The following is an 11,468-nucleotide window of genomic DNA, read 5'->3' on the forward strand; positions in this document are numbered from 1 at the left end:
CTGACCAGTAGAGAGAAAGAGGAAATCAGATTTGCGGCATAAATATATAAAATATGAATGAATGAATTCATATGATTGTGACTCCTGTAATGTATGCCTTGAGTAAGACCCTATGCCACTCCTTCAGGCTCTGTCCTGACACTGGGAACACAAAATGGCGGGATCTAAAATGACAAATGGCATAATGAAAAGAAAGAAAGTAAACCTGAGGATCTTCAGGGTGGAAAGTGGCTAAATGTGAAAGTTAAATACACACATCTCCGACAGTGTTTACTTGGACTGTGACTTCTTCCCACAGACAAATTGCTTTCTAATACCCTGATATTAAACCCAAGACAGTAAAACAGTAAGAGAGGCGAGAGAAGGAATTGTGTGGTCTTAAACCAAAGTACTGCTCTTAAGTGCATTGGAGACAAAGTAGGCCTGCCACAAGTTTAAAATGTTTTTTCTTTATAACTTTATTCATTGATAGACCACATTCATGAACATACAAAATATATTTTCATATTTGAATATGTAATGAGCACATGGCAATATATATATATATATATATATATATATATATATATATATATATATATATATATATATATATATATATATAAACATAGGAATGATTAATATACATTTTGCAATATAAATTTATTGTCTTCAAGAATCTATTACAATAATATATTACAAACTATGGTCTCATGTAATCTATATTTCAATGACTCAACTACGTTAGGAATTTTGAATAAACTATGTCTGTGTTTAAGTAAAGCAAAATACATAAATAAATCATAGTTTTACCATGCTTTTTTTCACCAATACTGTACACACGAAATACACTGAAAACTGACAGCATTTAGTTCATCATGATACATTTCTTCAAAGACTCACAACACCCTATTTATAAGGGTTACAGTATATGATAATTAAGATTGATCTCTGCATGTAGCTCCATTAGGGCCTAAACACTCCGTAAAGGTGAGCTCATCTCTAGTACAGTGATTAGCCTGCTAGAGACCTGGGTTGGAGGCCCACCAGATCCCTGCTGTTGCAATACATCATGCTTTATGGAACCATATTTGGAATTTGACAATATATTAGGATCAATATATTGTTCATACATTTTACAATATCTGGGCAAGCTCTTGTATATTTTCATATAGATATATTATATTATCTATAGATATTTAATATAATCCTGGAATGTATTACAGACCCCAGATTCCCATGTATTGGAAAAACGTAGTGTTTTTTTGCGTAAGGGCTTGCTCTTTATAAAACCTAATTAAAAAAACATTTGTATTAATACTTCATAAATATGTTGATACATGACACAATATTCCTGAACAAGTGCAAGTATGTTTGGAATGCATCATGAAAACCCTATGAAGATACTTAATGAACTTGTTAAAGGATATACTTATGAAAATATCCATACCGAAATCTGTAAATTTTCACTTAACGGTGATCACATATATTTTCAAGCATGTTTATTTTAAAATGGACAGTGTCCTGCTAGTGCTTTAGCTGTGTATTCCAAATTAAGTATAATAAACTATTTTACCCTGGCACAAGAATAGAAAGTGTGACTAGGGGTTGTAATAAACCTTCAGTTTCTTTATTGCACTATGTAATGGCAGAATGCTGTCTACTGTATTTATTCCTAGTGGAAACCTCTGGATTTATTACTGGTGAAATTATAACCATCTCTCATGATAGACACATATTGCTATTTACATAACCAGTACTAAATTATTGATATAATGTGATGTATGACCAAGTTTCACTGATTATGCTCACACATACTGTGCTTCTCATATTGGAGCATTTGAAATAGAAAAAAAAAGTATATAGTATACAGTATGTTGCTGCATCATGAGTTCACTGTTATGGATAACAGTGTCTGCCAAAAAAAAGTCATTAATGTAATGTAATGTAATGTACCATAGATACAGTCAGGTAAAAAAAGTTACATTGTCTCATTTTCTATTTAGTTTTGCATTATGCACCAATAGATGATCATATACAAAGGATGATACAACAAGTATTCTGTAGAATGCAGTTTTCAGGAATGGCATTGAATAGTCAGTTGACTGAAGGGCAACCAACTTCCCAAAATATATTGTATGATTATAAAGCATATATAAACATTATACAGTAAATCATCTGTATAATATTATTTTAGATAATTGTTAAATATGACTACATTATCACTGTCAACATTCTGCATGGTTCCTGAAGACTTTGAGCGTATATGCCATTTAAAAAAAGGAAATTTAAGGAAAAATAAGTAAGATGGCTGCTTACATTTTACTTTTTTTTTGGCTATATGTTATTTTAGAGAAACAGTTCAGTTTAAGTCTTGTCGGCATCACAGGGTTTTCACCATACCATGTGTTTACAAGTTCAGCTTCACCACCACGCATTTCCACGGCTCTTCTGTTTGTACTAAACGTGAAGCTCCTTGCACTTCCGTATATTACTCAATCGGAGGGCTTTCTCACAAGAGGATCGGATGCTAATCTGCAAATTCCGTTCACTCATTCAGGAAAAAGAAATAATAATGAAAAGAAAGAAATGTGCATCATAAATCCATGCTCTGCCATCTGGTCTAAGATAATGCTCCATCATAGTGAAATCCAGTATTGAATTAGAGGTAATGCAGGTTCCATCTGCACTTCATGAAAAAAACTATCTAATCTGGATTTGATTAGCTCTGCTGTGTGAACACAATTCTGCCCTTTAATTGTGCTTCTATCTCCACCCTGTCTTCCAGCCAGTCCACCACAGCATGAGCTGAATAGATTAGAATTAATAGAGGATTTGGTATGGGAGGGAAATCACTGTTGTGGTGGTGATACTATGCAATGTGTTCTTCTTAACATGTGAAAAAATGCAGAGGTGTAGAAATATGGAATCAGAACCATTGTGGGTCTGGGACCTGGAATTGCAACAGTATAATAACTATTCTCCTTGATCCTTATTTTTCCATATCAGGTTTTGTGGACCAACAGCTCTTTCAGAAAGTATTCATACCCCATTCATGTATTCGTGTTGTAGCATAACTAACAAAGTTGCATATTTTCCCTTTCATTACATTATTGGCATTTGGCTGACGCTCTTATCCAGAGCGATGTACAGTTGATTAGACTAAGCAGGAGACAATCCTCCCCTGGAGCAATGCAGGGTTAAGGGCCTTGCTCAAGGGCCCAATGGCTGTGCGGATCTTATTGTAGCTACACTGGGATTCGAACCACCAACCTTGCCTGTCCCAGTCATTTACCTTAACCACTACGCTACAGGCCGCCCCTTTCTCCTTTATCATACTAACATATTTTGATTGCATCACTTTACACATGCCATTTAAAATGGTGTTCAGACCCCAGCATCAACACATTATACATAGACATTTTCAGCAAGTCTTTTGGGGTATGTCTGTACCAGCTTTGCACATTTAGATCTTGGAATGTTCTCCAAGAAGATTTGTACAACCATATACAGTCATTTCAACTGAATTATGTCTGGGCTTTGGCGGGGCAATTCTAGAATGCTGAACTTCTTGTTTTTCAGCAATTTCATTGTATTTCATTTGGGTCATTGTCCTAAATGATTCTCTGGTATTTTACTTCTATCTTCCCCTTGATAGCAACAAAATTCCCATTTTACCACCCCATAATGAGAGAGAGAGAGGAAGAAAGAGACATAGAGGGATAAAGAGAGAGAGACAGATATAGAAAGAGAGAGAGATAAATAGAGGGGAGAGAGAGAGACATTTTTGCATTAATGAAAAAAAAATAATGTTAACTTGAAATGCATTTTAATTTCTGTAAGATGGCACAATGAAATTAGCATTTTGCATAGGGATACAGTATAGTTACATAGACCTATAGTTAGCTCACCTTCATAGGTGTATATGTAGGTTAGCTGTATTAGTATAAAATACATAACTGTGTTAAATTAAACTACTTGCAGCAATGCGCAAAGTGTTTTTATAGCAATATCATTTTAATGAATTGGATGTTGTTGCTGGCTAGGTGTAAGTTGGAAGATGTATTTAGCTTGCTAATTTAAACAGTTATCATTTGCATACTTCCATACAGGTGAAGGTAATGATACTATAATGGAGCCTACAAGTATTAATATTATTATAGTGCACATAACAGTGATAAACTTTAATGCAATTTGCTTTGGGGAATAAATGTCGATTTCAAGCCAGAATACCCAGTTAAGGGAAAGTAACCTACAGTATATGATTATGGCGGCTAGGTCATCAATAGCTGGCAAAGATGACCTAGATGACTTGCTGTTTCCTATAAACCTGAAACTTAAGCTTTATAAACTTTATATATTATGAACTTATAATCATAATTTTCTTCTTTACAACCACCCTTACCCAGAGCAACTTGCTCAGCTGTCATATTGCACATAATATCAATTTTAGAGCATATTTGAAATCAATATTAATCAATTTACACTAACCATCTTGCTTAAGGGTAAACAGGGCCTCATGTGTAACTTGGATCTGCTGTCTTTGTATTAAAAGCTAGTTCTAAAACACTGTGCTTAGTTCTAAAACACTGTGCTAATTTGCAATAAGGAATGTAGTATAGTATCCAATAAGGAGCATCTTTTAATTCAAAACAAAGCAAACATAAAGCAACATATAGTATACAAATGAACATTGTCATTTTGAACAGCTAGACCAGACAGTGAAATTGAATCCCTGTCTTTGTGATGTTTTTTTTTTTTTATGTCCGATGACATTATTTTATGTTCACTGGAGTTGATCAAATCCACTGTGATCCTGTCACTTTTACTGTACATGGATGTCACCAGACAGTAGGAACTCATCAGTGTGAGCTTTCACATATTTTTTTCCCTAAGTCCTTGTTTCCTTTCTGCAGATTGCTGATGCATTCATAATGTGAATATAAAATGCAGGAACATGAAACCTAAACCATATATTGGAGCCTAAAATCGTGTTCTCTGTGGAGGATCTGGGAAGAAAATTGTGCTTCCAAGAATAACCGAGAATATCGTGTATCATACACAGTGCCATCTGCCTCTAACATTCAAACTATTATTGCATAATGTAGAGTAACACAAAATGTTGTATTCGCTCTTACATGGTGCTGTATTACCTACTGAAATATTTATGTGGAAATAGATTTTTTCACCAGCCCCAGTCAACAAAACGAGTGCTTTCAGAATGTGTTGTTTCTGGTTTGGTGAAATTGCGACAATATTTAAAATTTAGGCAGTTAAATCGACAGAATGCAGAATGCTGTGGCGTGGGGCATTGTTGCCTTGACACCAGCGAGCGGGTGACATGTTAAAAACTCCTGCCGACAAGGTTACAGCTGTCATAGTTAAAGAGACCATGCCAACACTGACATTTGCCTCTCTTCTAGAAAATATCCAGGAAACATGCTGGGTGTCTTCTTACGAGTTCTCCTAAGACAACAAGCTGTGACTTTCTTCTCTGCAGCCTGGTTTGATAGGCATGAACATGTATACAATGTTTTTTTTTTTCTCCTCCGCACAGAAATGAAAAAAAAACGTAAATGCTCCCTCACGCTCCAGCGCCTGTAGTCCAAGCGGAGCTGAATCTGAGACGGGAGCTGCGGAATCCTCCCAGGGCGTGCGTTGAGCGCCCGTTTTAGCGCTGACATTAGTTTTACGTTCATGTTGCTCAATGACATTGCTGGTGAATGAATGGATAGTGAATGAACTGTTCGCCGTAGCTCCCTGCCGTCCAGTGTTAGCCCCGCTGAAGGACAGCTCAGCTGCTACATTGTTTAATTTAGCATTTAATCTGACGCTGGCGTTGTCTCCGCGGAGCCTCTGGTGGGCTTCATCTTCTCCTGCCCTCCGGTCCCCAAGCCGTGATGCAGACACGCTGTGTGTGTTTTTCAGCCTGTGTGATGTCCATAGGTAGTATGGACGGGTCAGAGAACACTGCGAGTGTAGAAGATTTATTTCTGTTCTTTGGTCTGTGTTAACGTTCAGTTAATTTCTCCTATTGGTCCATGATTAAATCTACTTTATTAATTTTTTTTTTTACTTGGACTTAAATGTGTTAAATGTGCTTTTTTTTCTCACAAGAAAATGTAATTTTGGTGGTTGCTGTAACTGTCAGTGAAGAAAAGCAAGCCAACAGAAAATATGTTATATGTAAATCAAAGTTGAGGACAATGGTTAATTCAGCAAAAACCTTTTATTTCGCTGGACCAAAGGTCTTGGCTGCAGGTTTTCCCAGACAGAAGGCGTGTTGGTAACTCCTGGGTAAGTTTTGTGTGGAGCTCCAGTCGGTGGCCTATAGCACTGGGGAATGGAGAGGCTCTTATTAGGCCAATGCTGATGCTGCTGCTGCCCGTTGCAGAGCAGGGCATGACATATGACTCCAGAGAGGCCCATAAAACCCCCTGATTCGTGGCGATGTGTCATGGGATGAAGGTGTGCGTGCCACTAAAATGACTGTTTCATCTTTTGAGACGAGATTCTCCAAGGCAGCCAAGTGTAATCTTGGGAGCAGCACAAACTGTGATTTAGGTCTCGTTCAGAGAAGTTCAGCAGTGCTAATGAACTGTGGCAGACGGAGAGTGGCTTTTCACTCACAGCAAGGCCCATACTCTTTATGAGGCATTTATTTGACTTATTTTTTAAACTTATGAAGTATTCTGCTGCTGTATCCTATCCACTTGCAGGTTTGACATGTTGTGTGTTCAGAGATGCATCTGCACGCCACTGTTATAATGTGTGGTTATTTGTGTTGCTGTCACCTTCCTGTCAGCTTTGACCAGTCTGGCCATTCTCCACTGACCTATCTCATTAACAAGGCATTTCTGCCCACAAAACTACTGCTCACTTGATGTTTTATTTTGTTTTTCATACCATTCCCTGCACGACTGTTGTGTGTGGACATACCAAGAAATCAGCAGATTCTTGGATACTCAAACCTCCCTGTCTGGGACCAACAATCATTCCATGGCCAAAGCCACTTAGATAAAACATTTTTCGCAATCTGATGGCTAATGTGAACATTATCTGAAGCTCCTGGCCCATATCTGCATGATCTTATGCATTGCACTGCTGTCACACGATTGACTGTACAGGTGTTCTTAATAATGTGCTCATTGAGTGTATATAATAGATAGGCTATGAAGACTGAAGCAGTATACAGAGAACTCTTTTCTTTGTAGATGGTAAAAGCATTTTCCATGAAGGTTTTATCTATCTGGACTCAAATGGAATCCAAAAATTTTTTTTTTTTTTTACAACATACTGAAAAGAGGAGTTCACATTGTTGGGTGAAAGATTGTCTGAGCTGCTTCAGCTTACGAAGAGGTGTTTCTATACCACACATTTCTACATTCAATACACCCCAAATGGCACATACGTATATACCAGTAGAAGGTTACATTACCCTGCTACAACTGGACCTTGCCATCATGTCAAGAGGAAAAAAAAGGGTTTTGGCTGCCAATGCAAGCGTGTAATTTAGCATGTAGTCATGTGCATACACACGTGTTATTTATGTGCAGTGATGATGCAAGTGCTGTGTGAGGGGGTCAGTTACTGCATTCTCTCAACTCTAGGACAGGCAGGTAACCCCGGGTCCTGGGTCTGACCACCAGGGGGCCCTACTGAAGGCCGTGTCCCATTGAGGATATTTCTCCATGCACTGAAGCACCTTGTGGCCCAGTTCAAGTCCAAACCCTTGTGTGGCTAGGAGACCTATGGGGCAAATAGAGATAGGTCAGGGCTTTTATTTTTCTTGTTCTTTACAATGCAGTGATGAGTCAGGCCCTGGGTTGCAATCAGGTTTGCCAAATCAAGAAAAAGATTAGATAAGAAATGTCCACCTAGAACACAGGAAATTACACAATTTCATGCAATGTTCTGATCTGTCAGTATATTTAGCAAGAGATAATTTGAACACAGAGTGCGCAAATAATCTGATCTATTACTCGGCCAATGTCCAATTCTGATATGATATAAGTATTTGTATCCTTGCCTGACCTTTCCTTTCATTACTATTATTAAGCATGTGCATATAAACGTCAAGTCTAAATTATGTGCCATTATCCTCAAACAACTAAAGGCTGAATTAAACCGATGGACAGAAGCACAGTCTCTCTCTCTCTCTCTCTCTCTCTCTCTCTCTCTCTCTCTCTCTCTCTCTCTCTCTCTCTCTCTCTCTCTCTCTCTCTCTCTCTCTCTCACTCACACACACAGACACAGATCACCCCCACCTCACACAGACACACACACACAAAGCACTCACACATGCATGCATTCACTTAGACACACACGCACGCTCACACACACACACACACACACACACACACACACACACACAGACATAAACACGGACCACCCCCACCTCACACAGACACACACACACAAAGCACTCACACATGCATGCATTCACTTCGACACACACGCACGCTCACACACACACACACACACACACACACACACACCCACACACACACAGACATAAACAAAGACCACCCCCACCTCACACAGACACGCACACAAAGCACTCACACATGCATGCATTTACTCAGACACACACGCACGCTCACACACACACAAACACAGACCACCCCCACCTCACACAGACACACACACACAGAGCACTCACACATGCATGCATTCACTCAGATGCACAAGCACACTCTCTCTCACACACACACACACACACACACACACACTTACAAACTCTTCACACCACACACAGACACCGACATCATTAATTTGGGCTCATTTAGGAGGATTCACAGAATGTAGATGCTGTGAAATGGCAATATTAATGAGGGAGATCTTTCATGTGGAATGATGGCACAATTAGGAAAACAAAAGTGCAAGGTGCGACAATTTAAGGAGAATGTGCTTTGTCAGTGTCTGTGAACAGCACCTCTGAGACGGCATATGCATGAACTGCAGGTATACAGTACACAGCACACATCATCCACAGAACCTGCTGAGGACTGGGCCTGTTCATAGAGCCGTGTACATGCTTCACCAAGTCCCTAAACGTGCTCCCAATCACCACGCCGAAGAACGCAAACCATACCTGCATTTAGAAAATAATAATAATTGGATGGCTTTTTAGCCGTATTATATATGAGAATACCTCCGTTATTTTTCCAACCCAGATACCCCTTACCTTGGGGAGTGAGCGGCTAATTTAAAAGAAGCCAGAGTCACTCCATAAAGAAATAAAACGGAGCATTTATAAATCTGACTCGTAAAGGCCAGTGGCATTTGCTTGTTGGTGTGCCTGGCATGCGCAACGAAGTAGCTTTCCCAGCAGCAAGTTTTAAACTCCAACTGGAAACACATACTGTAGCTACTGATAATTGTAGGGCAAATTAACGAGTGATAAGTGAGTGAAAAGCCCTCTGTATAAAATACGTAAATAGATTAAAAAAGTTTATTGTCAGGATTACACTGTGGATAGACGCAAAAAGTGTTGTGTTCCAAGGTTTTCATGGAGGTAATTCTATTTATTTATTTATTTATTTATTTATTTATTTATTTACTTATTTGTTTCCCTCAAACGTCCCTGGGTTGACAAGAGTACCCCCACCCCCTCCCCTAAACCCTGGGCAGGTGAGACGATGTAAACGTCTGGCAGGATGAGGAGAAGTGGCAGGTGACAGTCACCAGGAGTCTGTTTCGCTCATCCTGGCACATTCGCCCAGCCTGTCAGGAGGGTAATGACTCCTGGCAGGCCCATGTGCCAAAATAATGAGTTGTGTCAGTCGAAAGACATCATCCCACAATTTTTCTCAATATTTATTTCTCTATTTCTTTCTTTTTTTGGGGGGTTTGTTTTGACATTGTTATTTCTGTCTCGCGTTCTCTTAAGAGCTTGTGTCCCTTGGGCGATTTGGCAAGAGTGCTAGGCCCACCCTTTCCCCAGCATCACCACTCCAACCAACCCAAAAAAAAAAAAGTCTGAAAAAAAAAGATGGAAATTTGCTGAAGCCATTACTGGAATTGCGCCTACTTGACCCACTTTGCGGCGTGGCAGTCGTCCATTGTGCGGGCGTGGTCGTCTGTTGGTGACAGGCGGGCCTGCGGGGCTTCGTGACGCTAACTGGCGGGCTTCACGACCACAGCCCGCACCGGCGTGGCGACCTCCGCAGACGGACCGCGAGCGAGCAGTCAGCGGGAAGAGGGAAAAGATGGCCGGAGCGGACGCCTCGTCCAGCTCCCGCCGCTGACAGATCAGGGCCTAAATAGCAGGGCTGGGATATGAGGCACTGTCAGAAGCTCCCAGCCGCCTTTCAGTCTCCAGCATTTATCTCTGCGCGCGGCAATTTAGCTGTCGCGCCAAACACGCGCATCTTACTTTTCCTCCCGCTTCCCGCTAAATTGAACCCCTCTGCTCCCTGTCCCGTGTTAAAGCGATTTTTTTGTTCGCCCGTCACCTTTTTCCGGTCACGGTTCATCTCTCGCTGACTCCATTTTGTCTGCTCTCCTTTCAGCTGCACACGGACCTGGACGTGGGCGGGAAGAGCATCAAGTACGTGCTGGCGGGCGAGGGCGCGGGCACCATCTTCGCCATCAACGAGAAGACGGGCGACATCCACGCCATGAAGAGGCTGGACCGGGAGGAGAAGGCAGAGTACACGCTGACGGCGCAGGTCATCAACCGGGAGACCAACGAGCCCATGGAGCCCCCCTCCGAGTTCACCATCAAGGTGCAGGACATCAACGACAACGCGCCCGAGTTCAACAACGGCCCCTACCACGCCACTGTGCCCGAGATGTCCCCAGTAGGTGAGCGCACTGCCCGTCCGCACAGAACCGCAGCGCGGTTTACACTCCCTGTTCCTGTCTTCATTTGTCTCCAGTCTTCACTTTCTCACCGCGTTCCAGCCGTTTACGACACCGTTGTTTCCGACAGTGCTGCTTTCTTGAGAAAATGCTCAATGTTTTGTATATTACAGCTGACATTTACATTGCGCATTGTAATTTTGTGTGAAATATTTTAATGCGAATCATTTCAATGCAGATTATCATTACGATCCCCATTTTTTTGTGGGATGTTGAAAATGAGTTTAATTCATTTTCACTTTTCCAATTTTTTTACTGGCCATAAATATCATGAAAATGACCTGCGAGCATAATCTCATTTTGCGCTGTTAATGCATTGGCACATCTATGCGGCCCATCCATGCATGTGAAGGAGTTACAAATGATCACTTATTTCAAATGCAGCTCACATATAAACGCAAAATGTGTCCGTTCGTTTGCACGGATAATTTTCTTAGGTCATGACCTGTGAGGGGAATTTATCTTAATCACTGGAAATAGCCTACACTTCCACTAAAAGAACAATTTAGTGCTGCCAACGTGCTGCAATTGTCCATTGCAGACTGTGTATGTGTGTGTGTACGCGTGTGTGAGTGTGTGTGTGTGTGTGTGTGTGTGTGTGTATTCCTTCCATTATGATATCA

General features: G+C 40.6%; 1 protein-coding gene across 2 annotated transcripts in view; it reads left to right on the forward strand.

The window, feature by feature from the left end:
* Nucleotides 1-11,468, forward strand: part of cdh8 (cadherin 8) — a 90,174-nt gene that overhangs the window by 25,955 nt on the left and 52,751 nt on the right. For both annotated transcript variants that reach the window (XM_061244633.1, XM_061244634.1), the window contains exon 2: nt 10,494-10,788. In XM_061244633.1, the coding sequence (XP_061100617.1) occupies nt 10,494-10,788 (295 nt within the window). The remainder of the gene's footprint in view (nt 1-10,493; nt 10,789-11,468) is intronic.

The sequence above is a fragment of the Conger conger genome, chromosome 6 (genome assembly GCF_963514075.1).
Source record: "Conger conger chromosome 6, fConCon1.1, whole genome shotgun sequence".
NCBI lineage: Eukaryota > Metazoa > Chordata > Actinopteri > Anguilliformes > Congridae > Conger > Conger conger.